Here is a 27408-nt window from a genome sequence, read left to right as displayed (position 1 = left end):
TATGGTGATGGCTTCTGGTTTACATGTAATCTTAATTAGACATATTCTTAGAAGAGGATTTATCTATGAGGGGTCTACTGGCCACAGGGGGCATACGGAAAGTTCATATTATGAGGCAATATGCAACTGAATACTACTTGTTGGGGAACAGTGGTCAAAGGAGGAAGTATTATCCTCATTCCGCACATGTGGGCTTCCTGGAAGCATCTGGTTGACCACACTGGGAAGTAGGATACTGGACTAACTGCACCTTTGGTCCATTCCTTTAAGGTTCTTCTTACATTTTTGAACTTCTGGTGGCCACAGCTGAACAACTGATTTGGCAGGAGCCAAGATCTTGCCTTTGGTGTATCTATGAACATAAGTCACCAATGCAATCATGGCCCAGACACAGCCCACCTTTAGTTAGAGTCTTCTCACTATTTTCAAGGACATGTGCCAATAATTCCTATTAATGATGCCTGACGACGGTGGCAGCAGCATTCTCACAGTTTTCTCCTGTTATTTATCTCTGCAGCGATGGCTGGGCAGACAGGTACGATGTGACGGACGGCTACCAGCGTGAAGCTGTTGGCGGAATAACGATCAAGCTCCAGTCTCCTGATGTGAAGTGGTTTGATGATTATTACCTGCAGCTCCAGCCAGAAACAAATCACCGAAATCCATGGTTTCAGGAATTTTGGCAACACCGGTTCCAGTGCCGCTTGGTGGGGTCCCCACATGAGAATCCGAAATTCAACAAGACCTGCAGCAGTAAGCATCTTTGTTGCAATATATGTTTGTTTATTTAAAATCAATGAAGTCCAATGAATGGAGCAATGAATTATAATTGCATCTGGGATGGTGAGACTTGCAGGTCTGACTATCAAGATGAAAGTTTAGTGACTGAAAACAGTTTCTGTGCTGCCATCTTGGGGCAGATTTCAAAGACCACTGCACATGGTAAGATAGGTGAACTTAGTTTATATCCTAGTACTACTGGAGTTCTGTTGTAGTGGATAATCCCTCTGTCTGCTCTTGCAGATACACAGTACGGTTCCGATGCACATAAAATATTTATTTCATTTATTTAATTTAGAAAATTTGTGGGAGCTGAAGGCAGCTTGCATAATACATAAAAGCAAAACAATCAAAAACAATCAAAAACACTAAAAGTAGACAATAAAAACCAGCAGCTCAATAGTTAAAAGCAGTATGAACATAAGAACATAAGAACAGCCCCACTGGATCAGGCCATAGGCCCATCTAGTCCAGCTTCCTGTATCTCACAGCGGCCCACCAAATGCCCCAAGGAGCACACCAGATAACAAGAGACCTCATCCTGGTGCCCTCCCTTGCATCTGGCATTCTGACATAGCCCATTTCTAAAATCAGGAGGTTGCGCATTACACATCATGGCTTGTACCCCGTAATGGATTTTTCCTCCGGAAACTTGTCCATTCCCCTTTTAAAGGCATCCAGGCCAGACGCCATCACCACATCCTGTGGCAAAGAGTTCCACAGACCAACCACACGCTGAGTAAATAAATATTTTATTTTGTCTGCCCTACCTCTCCCAACACTCAATTTCAGTGATGTCCCCTGGTTCTGGTGTTATGTGAGAGTGTAAAGAGCATCTCCCTATCCACTCTGTCCATCTCCTATATAATTTTGTATGTCTCAATCATGTCGCCCCTCAAGCGTCTCTTTTCTAGGCTGAAGAAGCCCAAACGCCGTAGCCTTTCCTCATAAGGAAGGTGCCCCAGCCCCGTAATCATCTTAGTCGCTCTCTTTTGCACCTTTTCCATTTCCACTATGTCTTTTTTGAGATGCGGCGACCAGAACTGGACACAATACTCCAGGTGCGGCCTTACCATAGATTTATACAACGGCATTATAATATTAGCCGTTTTGTTCTCAATACCTTTTCTAATGATCCCAAGCATAGAATTGGCCTTCTTCACTGCCGCCGCACATTGGGTCGACACTTTCATGGACCTGTCCACCACCACCCCAAGATCTCTCTCCTGATCTGTCGCAGACAGCTCAGAACCCATCAGCCTATATGAAATAAAGTATGAAATAAAGGGGGATCGGAAAGCCAGCATGGAGGCAACAGTCTTACGTTTGAGGAGGAGGGCATTTCAAACGTCTGATGCCACCACAGAAAAGTCATTGTCGATTGCGGCAATTCAGATTGAATATCAAAAGGTGACACTGCCAGCAAAGGGGTACCTTACAGGATAAGCAGACTCATTTACACTGCTGCACTAGGCAAGTAAGTTTTTTTTCAAATATTTATATACAGGTGGAGCCTCTTCATCAGTAGGTTCAGCACTGGCAGATTTGACTCAGTGTGGGTGCCAGACCTGTGTAAGCTGCCCGTCCCTCTTGCTCTCAGAGCCTGTCTGGGGGGGCGAAGGCAACACACAGGAGATGCCTCCAGGTTGCTTTCACTCCTTCAGGTTGCCTATTGTGATGTCACTTCCAACCCCTGGAGATTCTTTCGAATTCTGTGGCTGTTTCTAGGGCACCTGTCTGTAGCAACAAATTGGTGTCCCTCTTCCTCTGCTGCAGAGCTGGAGAAGAGGGACAGACCATTCATTACTATAGACAGTTGCCCTAAAAACAGAGCCGCAGAACCCGGAAGAGTTTTTCAGTTATTTTCAACCCCTGTGCTCCAAACTCCCACGGCACACCGGTGGACATTTTGCAGCACATCAATGCACATCAATGTTTGAAAATGACAGATCTGAGGGGGTCCGTGTTCACGCGCAGACTCCTTTGCAAATTGCACAGCATCGCAGCATCGAGTTGTGTTACTGCTTGCAGACACTTGATGTCTGGTGGCATCATTTGGCAGCATCCTCACAGTGTTTGATGACATCGTTTGGCGACATCATCAATGAACCTCCAGGTCTCTGACCTTTGTGCTGTGCAGAGCTCAGCGGGGAGGTGTGCAGCTGCACTGGTTGAGAACACTGGTTGAGACCAAGAGCAAGACACAATCTGACCTCAGCTGTTCCAAATTACCCTTTATTGTTATGTTGCTGTTTAGCTAAAAGGGCGGGGATGGGGGGAGATAGAAAACTACCAGATACAAAGGAGGGCAAGGGTTCCTGTGACTTCCAAGTTGTGATCCCATGCATGGCAGAGGTGGATCCAGTGTTTCTGTTTGTAGGGAGGGGCCATAAGCACTACCTTAGCTCTAGAGCCCAGTTGGGTAGACCTGGGCTCCCAGTTGAACTTTGTGGCTGAGGTTTGCTGGGCAGGTAAACCTGAGCTACCACATGGACTTGGTGCCCATGCCCTGCCAGGTAGACCTGGGCTCCCGTTCCACCTCTTCCAAGTAGGTAGACCTGGGCTCCCAGCCATGCTTGGGCTGCTTCCCATTCTTGTGGACATCCTTCCCTACTGCCATGACAGTTTGGGGGACCACGCACCCCTGACCTCTCCTTGGATCTGCCCCTGATGCACACGAATCTGTGTGTAAGCCCTGTTGAACACAGATCTATTCTCATCTGAGAGAACATGATCATGCCATCATAGTTGTGTAGATGGGACTCGTCAGCCTGGGAAGGCAGCTCATCTGAGAGAAGGAAAACTCTGATCCCAAACCTCCACTGCCTTGTGGCTACATCCAGTTATGGAAAAGGCTTCAGGAGTCAACCTCGAGGCAAAATCCGGAGCCGGAGTCCCTGAGGCAGTTCATGGCTGAACTCAGTCACGTTCTGGCAACTCTTGCGACACCGCTGGAACCAACCGTATTGGCCTCTGCCTTTCCATTGGACCACTTCAGCGACGTGGAGAGGGGGGATTTGCTGCATGAGTAACAGCCTATCCTCCATACCTACTTTACCCAGGCTTCGCGCACTGCAGAGGACACTGTTCCAGAACCACCATTCAGAGCGTGACACCATAGTCTTCCGAGACTGAAGGATGCCAACAACAAGTTGTGTAGCAGAAGTGATTTTGAGAGATGCAGATTTCTTTAGCTCACAATCTACCGCCGATGCAACCCACATCTGATGGCCTCATGTATTGACCCGTGTAGTTTACCTGGAGATGTCAAGAATTAAACCCTGGGCGATGTTCTATTACTGAGCTACCTTTCCTCCCCAGGCTTTGATTGAAAACAATGCCTTGAATCAGACCTAAAAAAATTCGGTAACCAGACACTTTTAAAAACACATTGGCCTGAAATATTTCCAGTACTTAGCACTAATAGTCGGACTGATGTCTAATGGCCAACAGAAGTTCCCAGATCCCCTTCAAAGGCAGCCCCCTGTATAGAACATTGCAGCAATCAAATCAGCTTGGCAAACCGTCTTTGGCTTAGTCAGGCACAGGTTTTGCAGCCTGCTGTTTTTGCTAAAACGAGTTGCTAACACGGTAGGGGACGGTTTTCCGTCAGGCTGAGTCCTTGGGTGGAAATATCCTCTTCTGCTATTTTTTCCACACATGAAAGCAATCATTTAATAATTCATTCCTGTTTGAAGATTTCAGACTTATCTGGGATGGTGTTCAGGTTGGGGGCGTTGATTTTTGCCATGCTTCTCTCTCGCAGTACAACCTGCGACTCACCAGTTCAAATGTGGCCGCAATCCACCTGAGATTTTGCAGACTCCCTCCGTTTGCTGCCTGCCGGGGAGTGCAAAAACTGGGAGGCTGTTTACTAGTAGCATAGCCAGAGGGGGGGCAGTGTGGTAAGTATTGTGGGCATTACAGCATGCTGTGCAAGCAGCCCCTCCCACTTGCCATCAGAGCCACTGGGGCAGCAACAGCAATGCGACCACTGTTCAGCAAGCACCGGTGGTGTAGCTGGAGGGGGGCAGAGCAGCCAGTCCAGTGGGGGCTCAGTGGGGTGGGCAAGCGGCCCCTCCCTTCAGAGCCATTCCCGGTGGGGGGAGCAAAACGGAGCCGAATAGTTCCCGCTGAGTTCCCTACTTCCCGCTGAGTTTCCCTGCCAGGCTGGGCGCGCCACCCCCCCTCCAGCTACTCCACCAACAAGCACTCACATGTTGCTGTCACTGCCTCAGTGGCTCCAACAGTGAGCAGGACGGGCCATTTACATGGCGAGCTGGGGCACCTGCAGTACTTACTGATGCCCCTGGCTACGTTACCGCTGTTGACCCCCACCATCTTTCTTCCTTGACCTCAATTCAAGGATGAGGTTGAAATTCAAACCTCTACCCAAATCCTGATTAAAAGTTTTCAACACAGTTAATTCCGTCATCACTATCCCTTTGAGCGCATTGATTTTCTGCCCAGCTAAAGCATTGCAGAAAGTGAGAAGTTTTCACAGTTATCCAATTTGATTCTCAGTGCTTTCAGCTCCATGTCACAGAAGAACTTGGGTGAACCATCTTAACTTAGAAAGAAACAGATCAAAATAACACAGCTCTAGCGAGGAGATGTGTAATTGCCTGAGGACCTCTGGGATTTCATAATCAAACGAGTCATTTTTTTTCCCCCATTTGGCCAGAATTGCACATTGCGCTTCTCAAGTCCTCCATCCTAATGTGTATAGCTGTTTTCTTTGTGTCCTGAGCATTTCCTTCTCCACATCAGCCAATGACACACCAGTGTCACGATGTGAGGGCCCAGGATAAGTTGTACTATGTGTTATGGATGAAGGAGTTGGAAATAAACATCAACATTCTGTAACCGGCACAACAATGTTGGGAAGCTTACAGTCCAATCCTATGGGCTCTGGCCAGCAGCAGAATGCTCTTCTGCTGCCCAGAGACGACTGAAAAGCAGTTGTAAAGCACAGTGGTGCACTGCAGGAGCACAAGGGAAGGTCAGAGCCTTCCTTCCCACATCATTGGTTCTCCTGCTGTCTGCCAGAGCAAGTAAGTCAGCGGGAGAGGCGGAAGGATGGGAGGAGATCTTCTGATGATAAACTGTAGGACAGTTCAGTGGCATAGCTAGAGGGGGTGCAAAGCACTACATTTTTCAGGGAGTCTCACCACAGTGTGCAGGCAACCCTTCCCCCTCCTCTTCAGAGCCATTCCAGGTGCGGGGGGGGGAGCAAAACAAAGATGTGTGCCTCTGTTTGGTTCCCCTGCCTGGAATGGCTCCGAGGGGGAGGGGGAAAGGCCGTAAGACAAAACTACAAAACTTAGTGCTTTACACCCCCTGTAGCTACACCACTGGGACATAGCTTAGTTCCTACAAAACGTAGTGCTTTGCACCCCCTCTAGCTACGCCACTCGGACAGACACCTCCTTAGCTTTTAAAACAATGCAGGACATGCTGTTTCAAAGACAAGGAAAACAGCAGATAGAGTAGAGCCTTTAGCAAAAAGCAGAGTGAATGAGAAGTCATTTCTCCAGTACTGTCAGAAGAATCAAACTGACAAGCAGAATCAGAAAGTGGTTTCAAACAGCTTTGGTTTGGCCCACTGGTGAGCCTATTTTTCATGCCATGTCTGTTTCCCTGTTTTCTGAGTCAAGTTATTTCCAAAGAATCTATTTTCCCAGCTTTGGAATAGGGCAAATTTGCAATTCAGCCGGTGGCGTAGCTGGAGGGGGGACAGAGCCCTCAGGCTGGCAAGTGGCCCCTCCCTTCGGAGCCATTCCCGGTGGGGGAAGCAAAACGGATGGCTTATGGCTCCATTTTGCTTCCCCCACTGGGAATGGCTCCAAAGGGATGGGCCGCTTGCTAGCCTGAGTGTTCTGCCCCCCTCCAGCTATGCCACTGAATTCAGCTAAAGCTCTCCTGTTTTTGCCGTCAATTCCTCTTGTTGTGGCTGGCTTCTCTGAAGTTCAAAGCAACACGGTTTCCATTTAACTTCCATTCATTCAAACTCAATAGAAAGTTCTCACTGAGCCTTCTACTTAACGGCACGAATTCCACTAGCTAAAGATTTCTTCCACACTTCAGAAAAAAAAATGCAAGAGAGTTGTGCGTAATAAACCCAGCAGATTATTTTTAAAAGAAACCTAATGTTGTTGCTGGAGCAAGCTAGATTTCTCTTAATTACTAGTATAATTAATTGCACGGTGCATTAACACTTAATTCTGAGGATGAATACTTTGTTCAAGTTTTGTATATTGCAACATAATCTACTGTTCAGTGTTCCACTTAATTCCAATTAAATGGGTTTTCGGTGCAATCGTTTCTCATAGCTATTATGCTTAATATTTTTAATTAGAAAAAGATGTTACCTCAACCAAACAGAATAAATGGGTAGGATGGCTCTTCTTTCTTAGTATTCTGATTCTCCCAGGGTCACAAGCAACCCTTTTATCAGAGGGAGATCAACAGTTTGAACCTGTTAGTTTGTTTAATAATAATAATAACAACAACAACAACAACAACAACAACAGTATTTATATACCGCTTTTCAACTAAATGTTCACATGTTAGATGTTTAGGCTGTTTAGATGAGTTTTGCAAAGGGATGGGAACTCAGTTTGTAAAGACTCGACTGGAGTGGGTAAAACACATGTTAAGAACATAAGAACAGCCCCGCTGGATCAGGCCATAGGCCCATCTAGTCCAGCTTCCTGTATCTCACAGCAGCCCACCAAATGCTCTAGGGAGCACACCAGATAACAAGAGACCTGCATCCTGGTGTTCTCCCTTGTAAATGGCATTGTGCCATTTCTAAAATCAAAAGGTTGCACATACACACCATGGCTTGTAACCCGTAATGGATTTTTCCTCCAGAAACTTGTCCAATCCCCTTTTAAAGGTATCCAGGCCAGATTCCATCACCACATCCTGTGGCAAGGAGTTCCACAAACCAACCACACGCTGAGTAAAGAAATATTTTCTTTTGTCTGTCCTAACCCTCCCATCACTCAATTTTAGTGGCTGTCCCCTGGTTCTGGTGTTATGTGAGAGTGTAAAGAGCATCTCTCTATCCACTTTATCCTTCCCATGCACAATTTTGTATGTCTCAATCATGTCCCCCCTCAGGCATCTCTTTTATAGGCTAAAGAGGCCCAAACGCCAAAACCTTTCCTCATAAGGAAGGTACCCCAGCCCAATAATCATCTTAGAGCCCAATCCTATGCATGTCTACTCAGAAGTAAGTCCCATAGTCAATGTGGCTTATTCTCAGGTAAGTGTGGCTAGGATTGCAGCCTCAGTCCCTCTCTTTTGCATCTTTTCCATTTCCACTATGTCCTTTTTGAGATGTGGTGACCAGAACTGGACACAATACTCCAGGTGTGGCCTTACGTCGTTTTTCACGACTCGTGTTAACTCAAGTCATGGACATCATTGACTCAGACCCGACTCAGGGTTAGTGACTCAAAAAATAGTCATGGCTTGAATAGACTTGATCCCAACTCGCTTTTGCTTGTGCTTGTGACTCTGTTTTGTGTGTGTGAATGCTTTGCTTGCTTCTCTTTTTTGTCTGTGCCTCATTCGCACCACAACTCCTTTCTCATGCTGACTTAGACTCGAGTCAAAAATGTCTCTTCAGTGACGGCCACCCGTTATGACTTGTGAGTTGACATGAGTCAAGGGGCACGTCCCTGCTGGAGAGCCTCTTTCAACAAGAGCAGGTGTGTCAAAGCGTTTGGTTGAAGAGAGCTGAACTAGCAGTGAAGGATTTCTAGTTGAGTAGAAAGGGAAGCAGGCAACTGGAAAGGTGAGTAGACTAGCGAGAGGTGCAAGCGAGAGGTGCAAGCACAAGATGTGGTGGGGACAGTAGTGTAGCCAGAGGGGGGTGGCATGGTAAGTATAGCAGGCACCTCAGTGTGCTGTGTAAGCGCCCCCTGCCACTCACCATAAAGCAATTTGGGGCAACAACAGAAAGTGAAAGGGTCCACTTACACAGCACACTACAGCACCTTCTGTACTTATCGTGCCACCCACCTCTGGCTGCAGTACTGGGTGGGATAGTGTACACTACAGTACACTACACTAGTAACTGAAAGGGCTTCAAAAGGAGATTAGACAAATTCACAGAGGACGTTTCTATCACTGACTCCTAGTCATTATGGCTGCATGCCCCCCCCCCAGGAGCTTGGGAACAACACTGATAAAGGAGTATGGCTTCCATGGCGTAGCTAGAGGGGGAGTGAGGCACTACGTTTTGCAGGGAGCCTCCCCGAAGCTTGCAAGCGGCTCCTCCCCTCCCCTTTGGAGCCGTTTGGGCAGGGGGGGCAAAACGGAGGCGAATGGCTGCAGGGAGGCTCCCTGAAAAACTTAGTGCCCCGTCCTTCCCCCAACTACACCAGTTATGCCTTCATTTTCTGCTTGAGGGCTATCCAGAGGCAACTGATGGGCTAGGGTAGATGTTGTACTCAGTGGTTCTGATCCTGCAGTGGCATTCTTAACAGGCAACAGCAGGAAGGACCAACAACTCTATATGATGGGGTTTTAACTCTTTGTCCAGTGCCATTTTCCAGAATTAAAATTCCTCCTGCAAATATCTGTGTGTTTTGCCCCTGCATGGCAAATGGCAGCTTCATGAAGGCATTTTCATCAGGCGGATGGCATGAGGAGGGGTTGCCCTCTCAGCACTGCAGTCTTGATCTGAACTGCCTCCCTCCCTTAGATTGCCCATGTCACATCTTGTTTGGACCTGAGACTCTCTGAGCTGAAGGTGCTGGAGATCCAGCCGCAGAGCTACAGACCCTTCCTTTTGGACAATTAATGAGGACCATGATTTGTTTGTTTGCTTTGTAATAAAACCTGATTTTTCTATTGCGTTTACAGCAGTGGATTATAACGTTGCACTGCACCAAGTATAGGGTATATTTGGGCGCAACTTAATTGGGATATAAATCCACATTTAAAAAGAGAAATTCAAAGTATGGTAATTACATTTCAAGATGCAAATAAGCCAGAGAGACTTTACTGGAAGGCATAGTCTTAACATAGCCGTATGATATGACTGTTTTTCAGAGTACTCTCACTGATATAATGCACAGATATACCAACAGTGGGTAGTCTTGCCCACCATTGGCATCTCTGATTGCTTTTGTGCCACAGTCTCAGCGTCTCAGTTAGCTCATTTAAAACCCTAGTGAAGTCTTTTAACTGAAGACATTAAAGATTAAATCTTGGCTTCTATACACATAAACCTTGTACTGGATCCCCAACAAATACGCACACCCCCTTTGTGCCCACATAACCTTCATGAAGTGGTGTTGGTGGAAACCCAATGGCCCATTCAGGTAGGAGCGGACCTTTGAAGCTCAGTTTGCCGAAGGCTTCCTGAATCCTGGAGATGGCCCTGCTCCCAGAATTCCATCCACCTCGCTGCATTTGAGGGAGAGATGAGAAACCAATATCCCTTGTTTTAGCTCAGTTTGGCCCAATGTCCGCAGGCTATTCCCATTTCAGAATGAACTTCTCAGCGGTCATTCCACCTAGTTATTATAACTTCCATGACTGCAAAAGGAATTGGTTTCTGTATTTGTTTATTTTCCTCTTCCTTTTCTATACCTAATTTCTTTTGTGCAATGTCTTCTATATGGTATGATTGCGGGCAGTGCTTTTTTTTTTTATTGTATAGCACCTAGAACAATTTATAAATAATAAATGATAATAATCATGATTTTTCAGGACAGTATCACTTCAGTGAATGAAAGCTTCTCCAAGTCAAGCATGTTTGTTTTTCCTGTATATCAAATATACAATCACACACACTTCATTAGAGTCCAGGAAGAGCATTTGATTCTTCTGATTGTATAAACCAGTAGATAATGTGAATTGCTTCATTTGGGAGCCTGAATCATTTCATTGGCTCCTTTCAACAAATTGCTTCACTTTGTACCGAATTCAGATGGCTGCTTCATTTCAGTTTTGATCTGTTTTTAATTGCTTCCAATTGATTTGAAATTCAATTCAGTGCAACTTTATTATTTTTCGGAACCCAGATGAAATTTACTGGAATGAAAACCCTCTTGAAAGAGGCCAAATCTATCTAAGTTCATTCTGGGGGTTTTCATTCCAGGAGCAATTAATTGAATTTTGCTAATTTTAAAACAGATTTTCTGGTCAATTTGCATGAAACTCTCAATCATTGTAGAGATTTCCTTAAGTAAGTTCCCTGCTCAGTTTCAAAAATATGAAGACAGGGTTTTAGGAGTTATCCGTGCGGACAGTATTTAGGGTTTTGAGATTTTATTTTGTTTTGTGTCCATTTCGCACCAAAGTCACAGAAAATGCAGCACTTACCCTAAGAAGGTTCCCGGAAAACTCCTAAAAGATAAATGCAGACATTCTCCAGGAAATATAATACTTGTATTTTGTGGCTTAAGTGCTGCATCAAAGCAAACCTAATACAGGAATGAAGAAGAGGAATGGCCTGAGATGATTAAATTGAACCAGCTATGGGGAGAATGGTTTGGGTCCTGGGAATAAGCGAACAGAGAAAAATGTAAATGAATTATGCCCAGAAGAGACAAAGCAATTGTGATGGGGAGGAACTGGATAATTAAGGAACAATGGAATGTCAAGGAATTTAAATGATTTAAAGAAGACATCAAAAGCCCTTGGAAACTTTTACTGCTAGGGATAACTTACAAAGAGCAAAGAAAATTGTTTAGCACAAGACCTATATATTTCATAGTGTGCCCCCCCAAACACCCCAAGAATCACGCTGATTGGAAAAGACTAGTTTCTCCTAGGAAACTATTTCCATCATTTGTGTGGATCTCTTGCCACTTCTGTGTAATCTGGGCATTTTATTCAAGAAAGAAGGCTTTGTTCCTGGAATCAGTGGTGTAGCTAGAGGGGTGCAAAGCACTAAGTTTTGCAAGGAGTCTCACAGCAGTGTGCAGAGCGCCTCTCCCCCTCCCCTTCAGAGCTATCCGTTTTGCTTCCCCCGCCTGGAATGGCTCTGAAGGGGACTGGGAGAGGTGCCTTGCACACTGCTGTGAGGCTCCCTGCAAAACTTAGTGCTTTGCACCCCCTCTAGCTACACCACTGACTAGAATGCCTTTCATAATGCAGTTTGCCACTGACCTGGAAAAAAACCACAGTTTCCTATCTCTACTTTTATTTGGGGGAGATGCAACATTTCTGCAATACATAGATCTTGAGTTCTGTAGGCCAAGTTCTTTCAAGAGGCACTTAAAAAGACAATAAAAACCATAAAAGCCCATTTGTGTGTTTTATGGAAGACTGTGAGCAGGGGTGACTCTGCTGCAGTGCTTTTTCAAACTCACAAAAGTGTCCGCAGCACAATGTCCTTTGCAGTTACTCTGCCCTGGGAAACCTGTTTGTACAGACAGCTGAGCTTGATGCCCATTTGAAGTCCATCGCAGGTTACAAGTCATGATGACTGTAGGCAATCTCTGGGTTTTAGAGGGAGCCTGTCTCTCTGAATGGCAGGTGCAAGGGAATGGCAACAGGACACAGGTATCTTGTTGTCTTGTGTGTTCCCTAAGGCATCTTATGGGCCATTGAGAGATACAAGAAGGCGGACTAGATGGGCCCTTTTTAATTGCAATCCTGGCCCTTGTGCCATTTGGGGCCAGGACCGTGGAATGCTATCCCACCGGGCAGAATGCCACCCAACATCAGTCACATTTGGGGGTCTTCTGAGGGATGGAGGATGCTGCACTTAAGTGATTTTTAAGGCCCTCCTCAGGGCTTCTAAAGCCCTTAGAAGGCCAGAGAGGTCATCAGTGACTTCCAGGTGGGGAGAGGAAGGTGGCAGTAAGGAGGAGGAAGGTGGTGGCACCCCTGCAGGCATGGCACCCTGGGGTATTTGCCCCTTTGATCCTCCCCTAAGTATGCCAGTATCCTTTTGCCTGATCCAGCAAGGCCCTTGTTATGTTCTTGTGAAGTCCATTGATGTCAATCAAGGAGTCAAGTTGTTGTTTTTTTCTCCTGTGTGTTGAAGGTGAAAAAATTCCCATACAGTGTAACCCAGTGCAGTGTAACCCAGTGTAACCCAGGCTGCAGTGATGAGTGTAGCCTTCCTCCTTCCCCTTGTATTGCTGTGTTAAGGGTGTATTACAAGAGTGTATTACAAGGATGAAGGAATAAACTAGGAGTTGGAATTGCTTAAGGACCCACATAGAGGAAAGGACCAGTATGGAAGCCATGGTGCTAGAGTGGGAGGGAGGTGATGGGCGTATGTTTGCTGCCTCCTCTGCTCCGGTCCTAATTCACTGGCCAATGCTAACAAGCCTGTTCTCCTCATGGACTGATTGGCCCTTCTGCTTGAGACTGTTCTGGGACAGAAAGAGCTAGATGGCAATGGAGTTTAGCTAGGCTGTTGGAGAGGGCCTTGATCTCTCACCAGTCCAGGTGGAGCTGCTGTTAACAGTAGCGCTTCTGGGAAGAAAGTCAGTTGGTCAGAGGCCGACAGATGGACAGGGCCTGTCTGTCTTACCTCTTCATCTGATGCAGTCAGGTGGAACAACTGAGTATGGAAACCATTCTGGAAGTGGATGAGCCAATATTGATAGTGACTGCCCAATGCCCTCAGTGTGGGTTGTGCCCCATTGTTGCCAGAATGTCTTGATGCACATTCCCAAAGAGTTTGGGAAGAAGACTGTTCTTAGGGGTTGCTTAACAACTGCTTCCTATGTGCTGAACCCCTGCTAATTTACCCCTGCTAATTGGGTAAGAGGCACTTTTTCAAGTGGGTGCTCCTTTTTTTAGCAGGGGGAGAGTAACTGGCCCATCTCATCCCAGCACGGTCTGTTCTGGTGGCTTCTGCTGGTATTCATTTGCATCTTTTTAGATTGTGAGCCCTTTTGGGACAGGGAGCCATTTAGTTATTTGATTTTCTCTGTAAACCGCTCTGTGAACTTTTAGTTGAAAAGCGGTATATAAATACTGTTGATTGATTGATTGACTGAACCTCATTTAGTCATCAGAGGTGGAGAGGAAGTCGCAGGATGTGTGACAAGGCTAAATTTTGGAGAATTTCAGCAAATTGCTAAATAAGAGCAAAACAACAAAGAATGGATGGAAGACCACAACAAAGAAGTGTGAGGTCTTGGAAGACAAATGAGTGGATGCCTTATGGGTTATTAGTGCTGTCTAGCAATAAATTCACTCTGAACATAATAGGAGCAGATAAAGCCAGATGTATGTAATTTGAAAACAGTAAAGGGAATATATGTATGAAGGGAAAATAGGCAGGGAGATGTGGTGGAAAAAAAAGAACCCAAATTTCACTCAGAAGAGAAATAATTTTGTTTTTTGCAGCAATCTCAGAAAATGGAACTTTGAGTGGAGGCATCTTCTCAAGTGAGGAGCTATTTTGACACAGAAATCCTTTCTTTAGCTGGGCTGAACTAATATTTCGTGGGGCTCTGATGCACACATGTACCACAAGGACTTCTCCACATCCACTCTAACCTAAGGCTGAACTGAGAACTCTTGCTTGAAAACTCTCTGCTAAAAGCCAGATGCACAAACTTGAGAAGAGTTGTGGGGCAAACAGGGTGCTTTGAAAGATTTGGGGAGGGGAGTGTTGGTCTTGGCTGCCGCAAGGAGGGTTGTTATATTTTTGCCACTGGTAGTCTCCACTTGTCAGCCACCTTGTTTCCCAGAAAGTCCTGGATGTATCATCACTCTGGAACATCTTGGCACTCCCTACTGAGAGCTACCATGGCTTGTGGTCATTGCTATGCCTGGGGAATGACACTAAGTGTGGTGCATTCTGGGAACAACCTTTTGGTTGACAGGTAGTGGAAGAGTTCTATCACCCTTTCCTGTGCCAGTGGCAATAAGAAAGTAAACAAAATGATAATGTCGTTACTGCTGCTCTGAACTAGAAGCCCCCTCAACTGTTTCAAATGATTTCCCTCTGCCCTGAAAAATTGTCTTCTGAAGGGAGCACATGACAGAGGGCCCAATCCTATCCAACTTTCCATCACCAGTGCAGCTGCAATGCATCCTGGAGGTAAGGGAACAAATGATCCCTAACATTGATGAAGCCTCTGTGACTGCCTCCCCACCAAAGGATGGAGCACACACCCCATTGGCATGGCTGCACCAGCCCTGGAAAACTGGATAGGATTGGGCCCACACTGTCCTAGCTTAGATTGGCCACACTGTCCACACCGGGTAGATGGGACTCGTCAGCCTGGGAAGGCAGCTCATCTGAGAGAAGGAAAACTCTGATCCCAAACCTCCACTGCCTTGTGGCTACATCCAGTTATGGAAAAGGCTTTAGGAGTCAACCTCGAGGCAAAATCCGGAGCCGGAGTCCCTGAGGCAGTTCATGGCTGAACACAGTCATGTTCTGGCAACTCCTGCGACACCGCTGGAACCAACCATATTGGCCTCTGCCTTTCCATTGGACCATTTCAGCGACGTGGAGAGGGGGGATTTGCTGCATGGGTAACAGCCTATCCTCCATACCTACTTTACCCAGGCTTCGCGCACTGGAGAGGACACTCTGTTCCAGAACCACCATTCAGAGCGTGACACCATAGTCTTCCGAGACTGAAGGATGCCAACTACAGTCCTAGCTTAGATCAGCAAAACGGAGAAAAGAAATGTTACCTTGAAATCACATTGTAGAAAAGTATTGATTGACTTTGATGAACTTAGTGCTCCTCAGATTTGTGGAATGTCGAAGTCCTGTAGGAATTAGTGGCCATAACCCAAAGGACCAAAAGCAGCAAGAAAAACTTCTACAACCTGATGTGCCAACACATGATCACTTGTGCAAGCCATGTGCACACAGGCAGCTCCAAGAGACAAGCTTACACCTGTGCAAGGGGCATAAAAGATCCACAGGTGTAGGAGATCTCCTGGGCGTGGCTTGATTTTCCTTGTGAAAGATGCTTGCATGAAGGAAATCACATTTCCCTGTGTGCATAAGTTAGCTTTCATATGCAGAAGACAGTCTCTGGATCACTGCCAAGACCTTGCATCTGATGTGCCTGCCTGAAATTTAGTCCATTTATAATTATCAGATTTTTTGGGAGCACTGAATATAGAAAAATCGGTGCTTTCTAACCAAGCTAACATCTCCCCAGCCCCACCCCCCACTTTCCTTTTTTTAACCAATGGCAGCAGCTGATTATTGCCGTAACTGCTTTTCACCATGGTTGCCACATTTATGCTGCGTTTCATTGCAAACACAGCTGAACACATTCTTCCATTCAAAAGGATAAGGTTAATTTAACCAAATGGCAACTTTATTGCTGTATTTCAGAGAAAAATCCTGTTACTTGTTCTCAGAGCTGAGGCTGTAGAAATCCAACACTTTTCCCTCCTACATATCAACTAAATTTACCCTTTGTTCCAATGGGTTTTTTTTTTTTTCCTGCAAGAAGAGAAGCAATTACCAGCTGCGTATCCACCCTTAGAGAAAAGTAAAAAAAAAAACTGATCAGAATGAAGCAGCGTAGGGTGTATATGTCAAAAAGTAGCACTGGAGAATAAGGCCTGGTTTACCCATGCAACAGAATTAGGGCACAATCCTAACCAACTTTCCAGCACTGACTAAGCTGCAATGCAGCCCCTAAGGTAAGGCAACAAACATGCTCTAAGCTTGAGGAGACCCCCTTGACTACCTCCCCACTGCAGGATGCAGTGCACACCACATTGGCACAGTTATGTCGGTGCTGGAAAGTTGGTTAGGATTGCACCCACAGTTTGTAAAATGTTGAGATAGGGCCAAATCCTATCCAATTTTCCAGTGTTGGTGCAGCTGTGCCAATGGGGTGTGCACTGCAACCTGAGGTGGGGCAGCAGCCACAGAGACCTCTTCAAGGTATGGAATCATTTGTTCCCATACTTCGAGGCTGCGTTGCGGCTGCTCTGGTGCTGGAAAGTTGGATAGGATTGGGCCCATAGAGAGATAACATATCTGAAAACTTATCAATGATAAGAACTCCCTGCAGGTAGAAAACTAGTGCATCAGCAAGGAAGGTTATACCCAACCCTCTCCCAGTTGTGCTAGCTTTCTACTTCCAGGGATTTTTGTTGTTGTTGTCAATGTGGAGGAGCATTAAAAAATACGCCCCCCACCTGCACTCTTAAGTGATAGAATCCAGTTCCTCCTCTACTTCATTCTGCTGCAGATGTAGACCCAGTCCAACTCTCAGAATAAGAAAGAAGTCACAGAATTGGACATGTCCCAGGAAGGCGGCCTATAAGAATAATAACACAGGCCTACAAAATTGAGGGTCAGAAAAGATTTTCCCAAACTTTATGGTGGTTTGATGTGAATTTGGGGTGCCGACCCCAAAAATGGCATCAGTTTTGCCCTATCATGTCTAGTTTGGGAGATAAAGAATAACCTCATTAGTGAATGGTTCAAGCAGCTTCCTCATGAGGAAGCCATGGTGCAGGCTTCCTCATGAGGAAGCTGCTTGAACCATTCACTAATGAGGCTATACTATATCTCCCAAACTAGACGTGATAGGGCAAAACGGATGCCATTTTTGGAATCGGCACCCCAAATATACCCAGGAATTGGTGTAATGTTTAAGGAAGCAAAATGTGTGTTGGCCTGTGTAATCACATGGGAATGAAAATGTAGGTGGTGGTGCCTCCTCTGTCCTGATTGGCCACTCTAATCACATCCCCCTTGCCAAGACTTTTTCCTTAGTCCACTTGACAAAATCAACTTGGTTGTCTCACAAACTCTGTTCAGATATTCCAAGTGAGAGATCTGAGCAGTGGGTGGAAAAATGAACTACATTGCTGTAGTCGCCCTTGACTACCACACAGTGAACAAATCTGTTGCATATCTAACTGCATATGGTGGGTCGTGAGAGGACCCATGGCCACAAACCTGATCTCCCTTCCGCACATTGATTATACCCACAATCATGGTCAAACTGCACATGATGTTTATTGTGTTATTATCACGGCCCAATCCTATCCCCCGCTAATCCATAGCATACTACTGACAGAGCACACACTGTATGCTATGGGGGTTGGGTGAGTGTCTAGTTGGTCTGGCTGTAGAAAACAGAATCCCTCCATCCAAAGAGGTTGGATAATATGAGGTAGGATCTCAGTTCCCCAAAATCCTAAAAGAGGAGGCAGCTGGATGGAGAGGTGCTATGTTTTGATCCAGCCCTTGCAGATATCTGTACACTGCTGTCATGCCCCTTCAGCCCCAGAGAGTGAACGAGGGAACTGCAACTGAATATTCATGTCTAGCTAGGGAAATGCTTAGGAATCTGTACAGTATTAGGATTTTACCTCAGTTGCCTCAGATTCCAAGGTCTGCTTCCCCATGATTTCAAGTGCTTACTTCTGAATATTTGAACCTGGCCTTTGTGCCTTTCATTTCGTTTTCAATCAATTCATTTTTAGAAGACTCGCCACCCTGGTTCAATCAGACCAGAGCAGCAAGTCTGTAGTCCTCACTCTCTTCTAGATTGCTGGGGCTACTGCTGCAAAGGTGTGTGTGTGTGTGTGTGTAGGTGTGTATATATGTGCAGAGGAGCTGGGATTGGTCAGATCACTTATTTAGCAACTGGTTTCCATGCTTCTGGAACTCTGGTAATTGAGCTCATTCTGGACGGGAGGAAGGACATCCCCCTTTCCTGGTAGCAGCAACTACCCTTTCTGGGACTGTGTCCAGTTATCTAACACAGGTACCTGAAGTCAGTTGCATGATCTGGGTTTATTGCTTCTTCCTCGCTTCCCCACCACTTGATGGGCCATGGTGGCCCCCTTGAATCGCCATAGTGACCAGTCTAGACTAGCACAATGACACCCTGGAAAGGGAGGGCTCATTCTCTCCCTTCTGCTGCTTTCCTGCTGAAAAACCTCTCAAAGCTGCTGTCCACCCTACCATGCTATTTGCTGCAGATATGTTCTTAACTTGACCCTAAGGATGGCTACGGTCCTTACTTGTCAGGGTCCAGAATGAGTGGGAAAGCTTGGGGACCAACAGCTGCCATTGAGCATTCGCTGCCTTGTATCTGACCACACTGAAGTTTTCAATCATATCATAATCAAAGCTCCAATGCAGTGGTGGTTTGAGGGTGGGGGCATACTTGGGAGGGGGAAGGTTTGCAAATGCCCTGGGTGTCAGGCTTGGAGGAGCTGCATCATGCTGCCATCCACTCGCCCTAGCAGCCTCCCTGTGGCAATCATTTGGCGCACCAATATCAGCGCACTGATCTGAGGGCCACCCCATAAGGGCCGCCCCCCCTAAAGGCTTTCTGATGGCCAGGGAACCTGCATGCAGCCTCCCTGGCCCCCAGAAGGCCTGAAGGGGGGAGGCAGGCACCTCCAGGTGGGAAGCGGTACCGCTGGGGGTGTGCACCGACTGGGGCAGTGGCCAGGAACGCCACTGGGGCACAGAGAGGGTAAAGTGCATTGTGGGAGATTTTATCTCCATGTTAGCATTATCAAAAGAAAATAACAATATATTTCACATGGATGCTTTCATCCTTTTAATGATGACTGAAGTGAGATCCTGGGGAGCTGCTGGATAGGTAGGTAGGTTGGTTGGTTGGTTGGTTGGATTAGTGATAAAAACACTCCTGAGCTTGTGCAAAGTATTCCTGTCTCACCCCTCACTACATAATGCTGAAGGCTCTACTTGACCACATCTACTTTACGCCACATTAGTTTATGCTGCCATTACCTGCCTTCCACTGATGTACTAGCTGCAGAGTGTTTGTTCTTTTGGATAAAGGGAAACTGGAAAAACCAAACAGGCTTAAAATGGCACATTAACTAATGTTCAAAATATACCTCAGCAGCTGCAGTGTGTGAAACGGCCAGCTACATACTGCGTGGCGTCCTTGTGTTCACACTACAGAAGCTGCATCCACTCCCCATCGGTGGTGTAGCTGAAGGGGGGGCAGTTCACCCAGCACCCATACAGCTCCGTTTTGCTCCCCCCGCTGGGAATGGCTCCAAAGGGAGGGGCCATTTGCCCCCACCAGGTTGGTTGCTATGCCCCCCTCCAGCTACACCACCACTCCCCATGCCAAATTTCAACATGTAGCTCTCTCAGGGAGGGCACAGATCTCTGAAGAATGGCAGCTCCAGCACGATATACTAAAAATATATGACATTTAGAACAAGACCTCCTCCTAGTCGCAAAAAAATAAGCACCAAACAAGAGAGATTTTCCGGGGACAGGGTCTCAAAATAGCGGCGATCCTTAGCAAACAGGGAATTTAGATTGATGCAGGATTATATAAACTGAAACTTTTTCCCAAGGAGCATGAATAGCTCCTCTGGAGAAACAAAAACTCAGCACTGTCCTTTCCAACGGAACACCATTCATTCATTTCCAGCGGAAGGTGTGGGTGAGTTCCGTTTTAAGTGACTTCTAACGGCGATTGTCCTCAAAAGGTCTTGTGTACTTAACGGCTCTCACAGATTTGCAAAGAAACTATTTGTGCTCAGCCTCATCCAAACCATGGCACAGTGAGGCATCAAAACCATGTGCTTTGTCGTTGGCTTGCTGCTCCAGCAATCTCACAGTATTTCATCGTCATGGTAATATTTTTGATTGCAGGGAAATTTTGTGGTTCTGTATGGCTAATATGCCCAGGAACATTTTCTTCCAACTGTTCTTTTGAACTAACACCTTTGTTGCAATGCCAGGAACTTGGCTTCCTGCCACTGATTACGGAGCCCGTGGGATTACTTCCTTGAAAATAATGATGCTTTACTGCTGATCCAAGAGCTAATGTTTGTATCCGGAACCAGAGATGGACAAAATCTGCCCCATTAACTCAATATTATATGAATATACAGGCGTGCGCCACTTAACAACCTTCTGCTTAACAACGGACCACATATACAACGGTGGTCAAAGCACAGCAAAGAGGCTCTTAATGAGGCAGTCAGGTGTCCCACAGCTTGCAGCAGAGTGTCTGTTTACACAACAAAGAGGCTTTTAAGGCAGTTTAGCCTGTGCAGCCAGCTAATGTCTGACAGGGAGTGCTGGTTTACACAACAAAGGCACTAGACTGGGCTGAATGCTTGCTTAATGACCTGATCGCATAACAACGGTGATCAGCATACAAAGAGGCTTTTAAGGCAAAGGTCATTATCTCCAGCAGCCTGTGTAGCCAGCAAGTGTCTGGCAGGGAGTGCTGGTTTACACAACAAAGGCACTAGATTGGGCTGAATGTTCGCTTATTGACACAATCACATAACAATGGGGATCAGAGAATGTATCACTATCATTAAGTTGTGCACACCTGTTATTCCAAAGTTCCAATGAAGGGGGACCACCCCCTTCGATATTAAATGAAAAGTTCATTTTGTTGCTAGTGTAACAATTAAATGCTGTTAATTCCAATGTGTAATGTTCCTCAACAGGTAATCTGACCTTAAAAACACAACATGTGCAAGATTCCAAGATGGGATTTGTGATTAACGCAATATACTCCATGGCGTACGGCCTCCATAACATGCAGGTGTCGCTGTGTCCAGGTTATGCGGGTCTTTGCGATGCCATGAAACCAATCGACGGACGGAAACTCCTGGATTCTCTGATGAAGGCCAACTTCACTGGGGTTTCCGGGGACATGATCTCGTTCGACGAAAATGGAGATTCACCAGGACGGTACTGTAAATCCCCCAAACATTACAACCTTTCAATTGTTGGTCAAGGTTTTAATGATCGCCTTTGGACTTTATACCTTTCTAACTCACATGTTAATTTTTAACATATGTTTTTGCTTAACCCATTTCTGCCCAGCACACAGGTGTACACATTTGATCCCTGTTGGGCAGAAATGGCTTAGGGTCCAATCCTATTTAATTTTCCAGTGCCGGTGCAGCTGTGCCAATGGGCATGCACTGCATCTTGTGATAGCGAGGCAGTCCCAGAGGCCTCCTTAAGGTATGGGAACATTTGTTCCCTTACCTTGGGGTTGCACTCTGGCAGCACCAGTGCTGGAAAATTGGATAGGATTGGACCATTAGAGATCAGGCTGCAAGGGGAGTTTCAAGGACAGTTTGAAGATACAAAGCTGCCTTTTGTTCTTACGTTATGGGTGCTACTTGCCCAGTGCAGCCTACTTGGAATGGTAATTGCTCTCCAACATCCAAGGTTGATGTAAAGGCTTTTTGCTCAAACAAAAGTAATCAAAAAGTCTATACTTAAAATAGTTTCTTTTTCTTTTTTTAAACAAACTTGGACCAGTGGCATCACTAGAGTTTGCCGTCACCCAGTGTGGGAGGCCAGCACATCACCCCTACGTTGGACCTCCTCCCATGCAGAGGGCGGGGCAGCGCGCTGGGCGGTGGGCGTGGTGATGTACCTGCCCCTATGGTTTTTTGGCTACAACATTTGATAAAATAGAGATGTTTCAGTCCGGTTTGTTTCGATGCATTCTGTATGAAATCACACATTGATTAATTTATAACATGATGGTATTAAAATACCATTTGGTATTTAAAATACCAAGATTTTAAAATTTTCGCCAGGTGTTGTCAGAATTCCCTTCAGATGCACAAAGGATTAGCAGTGTGCGTAAGATGACTTTTACATTGATTTTTCTATCAGACCCCAAAATCTCTTTCTTGGTTCATCGCAGACGGTTTAGATACACCTGTCAACTGTTTACAACTGTCAACTATGTACAAATGGGAGATTTTTTTTTTTGTGGTAGTTGAACTGCATTTGCAATGGATTGCCCATTCATTCAGTTTGGGGAGATCATCTTGGCGTCCTTCACATCCGCTTTGGTTTTTAGGGTGCAGTCCTAACCTCTTATGTCAGTGCTTTCCAGCACTGACATAAGGACAATGCAACTCTGAGGTAGGGGAACAAACATTCCCTTACTTGGAGGAGGCCTCTGTTAGTGCCACCCAACTGCAGGATGCATAACATGCCCCATTGGCACCGCTATGCCAGTGCTGGAAAGCACTGACATAAAGGGTTAGGACTGTGCCCTTAGTGTCATCTGTAAACTTGGCTGCCTTACTGCTTACCTCTTAACTCCAGATCATTTATGAACCAGTTGAAAGGCACAGGTCCCAGGACAGCTCTTGGGTGACCCCACTTCTTATGTACTTCTTATGTGAAAATGGCCCATTTATTCCTGCTCTCTACATCCTGTTCTTTAACCAGTGACCAGTTCATAAAAGGACTTTTCTTATTCCATGTTTGCCATATTTACTCAGGAGCCTTTGGTGAAGATCATATGCTTCCTAGTAGCAGATTTTTAAACATATTCTTGTTTGCCCTCAATTATTCTGAGCATAGAATCTATGCAGTGGCGTAGCTAGAGGGGGTGCAAAGCACTAAGTTTTGCAGGCACCTGAATGCGCCGTGCAAGCAGCCCTTCCCCCTCCCCTTCGGAACCATTCCAGGTGGTGGGAGCAAAGCGGAAGCAAATGCCTCTGTTTTGACCCCACCACCTGGAATGACTCTGAATGGGAGGGGGAGGGTCCTCCTGCACAGTGCACTCAGGTGACTGTAAAACTTAGTTCTTTGCACCCCTTCTAGCTACGCCACTGATTGTGAGCTTATGGCCCTTAGATTTTTTTAGCAATACTTTCTTTGAAGGCAAAGTTAGATGGGTTTTTTTCTCCACAGCAATTTGTGGTTCCAATCCAGAGATGGGCGTGGAGACCTCTGTGGGCAAAAATGATTTTTCTTTTCATTCCTTTCTTCCTACTATACAACAGGTTGTTTTTTTAAAACACATGGGCTGGAGCGTTTGTCTTTTCCGGAGGTGATAGAGAGCTATAAATCACACTTACTCTTAAGCATTTTAGATTTTGAATATGAATTAGCCAGTTGACGGAGAACCTCTATCAGTAAACACTTTAGATCACCTTAAGAGGACATCAAAAGCCGTAAGCTTTTTCCTTGGCAGTCAGTCAAATAAATTCTCTCCTTGTGTTTCTATTCCTTCCTTCCCTTCGGAACACCCAGGCAAAGTCTTGTCTCTATCTTATTATTCTCAGAAGGCAAATTATATTTCAGGCCACATGAAATTTGCATATTTTTATAGGCTCTGGATTTCAATTGAGCTTGCCGCCTCATCATTTTCAAGGGGGAAAAGGCAAAGGTTTTTGAGTGAAACGGATGCGGCCTTATACACAAGAGTTTCAGTCTGCAACGTAAATGGTTAGTGGGCCTCAGTCTTTGCAACAGCTACTTAAACTGCCAATTATCTGGGAAGCTTGTGCATGGAAATTACACTTTGATCAGCCTTTTTTTTTAATGCCTAAGGTTTCTGAGGCTTGTAAAAGGACTAGATAGATTCATGGAGGCAAGAAAGCACAGTGGCCCTTAGCCAAGATGGCAGAGAGAGAGAGAGAGAGAGAGAGAGAGAGAGAGAGAGAGAGAGAGAGAGAGAGAGAGAGATTAGCAATGTTGTAGCATAGCTGATTAAGGGCCCAATCCTATCCAACTTTCCGGTGTCAGTGCACAGGAGGCGGTGAGTGGGCAGAATGGGACAGGGGAGGGTGGAGGGAAGGGAGGATTGGGCATGCATCTGACATGGGCCTCCTGGACTCTGTGCTCGTTCAAATACCAGTGCAGAGCTGAGGAGACCCATTGCCACCAGCTGTTGTCTGCCCATGGGAAGGAAGCAAACACTCCCTTCCCCCAAGGAGACCCCAGCAGTAGCCACAATGCCCACAGGCTCCTACAGTCACCATTTTGACACCGCTGGAGCCTTGGGTGCCATCAGATTCTAGATTGGGCTGCCCTTTCCCTCAACCAGTCACCTGAAGTGGCTAGGACACCTGCAGAAAGAGGCTCAGGGAATCTTCAAGAGCACAGGTGTCCGTGAAGGGTCTGGGATCAGCTGCATGGACAAGCTCGGCATTTATGTATGCTGAAGGGCATCTAGGCATAGACTGGTTGGGCTCTGAGTCAGGGGTCAGTCACTGGGTGAGTGAGGGATGCCAGGAAACACAGGGAGTCATGAAGATTCAGTCAAGTGATAGATGTAGAGGTGGGAGAAATGGGCATGGGACTTAGAGAGGACTGATTACAGAACAGTGCCCAGAAACTCCTACCTGGAGAGAACAGGGAGACCACACCTCAAGGCTCAAGGTATCCTTCCATGTGTGTTTCCCTATTCCTGTTGAGACACATCCACCTCCAGCTAGAGGAAAATTCAGAAGCTGTGATGAGAACCACCCCATGTCCTCCTAGTGGTTAGAAGGAGTCCTTTGACCTCAGGTGACTATGGGAACAATCTTATCCAACTTTCCAGCGCTGGTGCAGCTGCAGTGCAGCCCCTAGGTGAGGGAACAAATGTTCCCTTACCTTGTGGAGACCTCCATAACTACCCTCCCACCACAGGATGCAGTGCACACCCCATTGGCATGGCTACACCAGGGCTGGAAAGTTGGATAGGATTTGGCCCTATATCTACTACAAAAAAAAAAAAAAAACAGAAACAAAGAGGGGAAGAAGGCTGGGAGGGAAGGGCTGGGTCTGTCCCAACCATAGTTGTTGAGGTCTCCTTTTTTCTTAGTACTGTCTTACTGTAGTTCTTCTTAGATGGTACTGTCACCATCTTGGAATGCAACTGTTTAGCATACACTGGTCAGAATGTCCAATCAAATTACCTTCCAGAAACTCTCCTGCATTAACAATATGGTGGTCATATTTAATTGTCTTATACCCTGCCTTTTGAGACGTGGGGAATTTAAGTCAGCTTATATAAAACAGCAAAATACAGCCAAGCCCACTGAACAGCCATCAAAGATATCCGATGAAGATCAAAGCCCGACACATCTGCCTGAGAGGAGCTCACGAATTCTGGGTTAACACATTATCACCAATTAGCCATTCCCACATAACACAGATCATTCTGATGTACTCCTAAGTGTCCTGTCAGTAAGTTGGCTCCATGCCTGCCGGTCTACATTTCACCTACATTAGACAATAGGACTATTTCAGGGACTAGTTTCCATCTATGACACAAAACTCAGGCCACTGTAGGCTATCCTATCTCTTGGTAGGCACAGGCGGGTCCAAACAATAGATCCTGAGCCTACCCAACCACTGATGACAACCATGTCAGATTCATGAGGCTTGCCACATGGGCAAGCAACACTTTTCAAAAAGATTCATCTTATTGCCGTTAGCAACAGGAGTATTTATATATTATGCTTGACAGTGCCTTCAGGGACTGCATGTATCATAGAACTCTTGAATTCTAATAGATACAGTGTAGTATTATTCTTCATTCCTTTAGTATTACAGTCATTTATGCTGCCTGGACATGCTGTCTTCGTGGTGGGTTTATTCAAGATCACATTTATTTACATAAAGGCAAATTCTTGGCTGTAAGGGTGGTTCAGCAGTGGAACAGATTGCCAAGGAAGGTGGTCCGTTCTCCCGCACGAGAGATCTTCAAGCAGAGGCTGGAGATGCTCTAGGACAGCTATTTTCAACCACTGTGCCATGGCACACTGGTGTGCCATGAATGGTTTGCAGGTGTGCCATGGGAGTTTGGGGGAGGGTCATTTATTAGGAGGGTCATTGGGGGGTGTGAGCCCCCACTAACAGCATGGTGTGCCTTGTCAATGCTCAAAAAACAGATGATGTGCCTTGACGATTTAAGTATCTTGTCAGTCTGCTGTGAGATGAAAAGGGTTGAAAATCACTACTCTAGGAGGATTTCCTGCTACAGGTGGGGGATGGGCTAGATGGCCTTGTGGGTTAATTCCAACTTTACAGTTCTATGATCCATGGTGATGGTGCCTTATACAGAATGAAAAGACCTATCTGGAAAGATCACAGTCTTGGGGTGCAATCCTAACTTGTGCTGAACAGGCAAGCCAGGAGGCTTGTGCTGTATCCAGTGCAGGATTGTGGCCAGAAGCGGCTTAGCCAGAGACAAGGGGAAACTCTTCCCCTTACCCCTGAGTAAGGGCTGCTGGCTGCAATGGGTCTCCTTGGACTTGTGCCACCTCCTGAGGTGGCACAAGTTTGAGGAGAGCGGAGCCACTTGTAGCCGCTCTGTTCTCCCCGGGAAAGGGAGTTGGGACCCGTCATAACTGCCGGATCCCAGCCCCACCTCCCTCTCTTTGCCCACCCGCCCCCGGGGCCGCCCACCACCCTCCCTCCCTCCCTTCACCCAGGTACGCCTCCCTCCCTCTTCCTCCCTGTTCCCCCACGCCCACCTTTTCCACTTGTGTCAGCACAGGCGGGCCAATACAAGCAGCTGAGGGGAAGCTGATGCAGAGGCATCTGTCAGCCTCTGCAGGCCAGTGCTTCTTGAAGCACCGGCCTGGCTTCCCCTCAAGGAGGCGCAAACGAGCTTTATGGCACATTTGTGACCCTCCCAGGTTGGCCCAAGAGACTTGGGCCGGCCTAACTAGAGGTTAGGATTGCGCCCTAAGGGCACAATTCTAACCAACTTTCCAGCAGCAATGTAAGGGCAATGCAGTTCCGAGGTAAGGGATCAAAGATTCCCTTCCCTTGAGGAGGAGGCCCTGACTTCCTCCCACCTGCAGGATGCCGCACACACCCCATTGGCGCAGCTGTGTCAGTGCGGGAAAGTTGGTTAGGACGTGGGCCTAAAGGAAACATAAGAAAGACACTGGAGGAGAGAGGAGAATATGTGA

At 46.4% G+C, this 27408-nt stretch overlaps 1 protein-coding gene across 6 annotated transcripts in view; it reads left to right on the top strand.

Moving 5' to 3' along the window:
* Positions 1-27408, top strand: part of GRM5 (glutamate metabotropic receptor 5) — a 236217-nt gene that overhangs the window by 161739 nt on the left and 47070 nt on the right. For all 6 annotated transcript variants that reach the window (XM_066619211.1, XM_066619208.1, XM_066619209.1 and 3 more), the window contains exons 3-4: positions 518-753; positions 21181-21427. In XM_066619211.1, coding sequence (XP_066475308.1) covers positions 518-753; positions 21181-21427 — 483 coding nt within the window. The remainder of the gene's footprint in view (positions 1-517; positions 754-21180; positions 21428-27408) is intronic.

The sequence above is a fragment of the Tiliqua scincoides genome, chromosome 3 (genome assembly GCF_035046505.1).
Source record: "Tiliqua scincoides isolate rTilSci1 chromosome 3, rTilSci1.hap2, whole genome shotgun sequence".
NCBI classification, from domain to species: domain Eukaryota; kingdom Metazoa; phylum Chordata; class Lepidosauria; order Squamata; family Scincidae; genus Tiliqua; species Tiliqua scincoides.
Note: the sequence above shows the minus strand (reverse complement) of the source record. Positions and strands in the feature narration are given on the sequence as shown.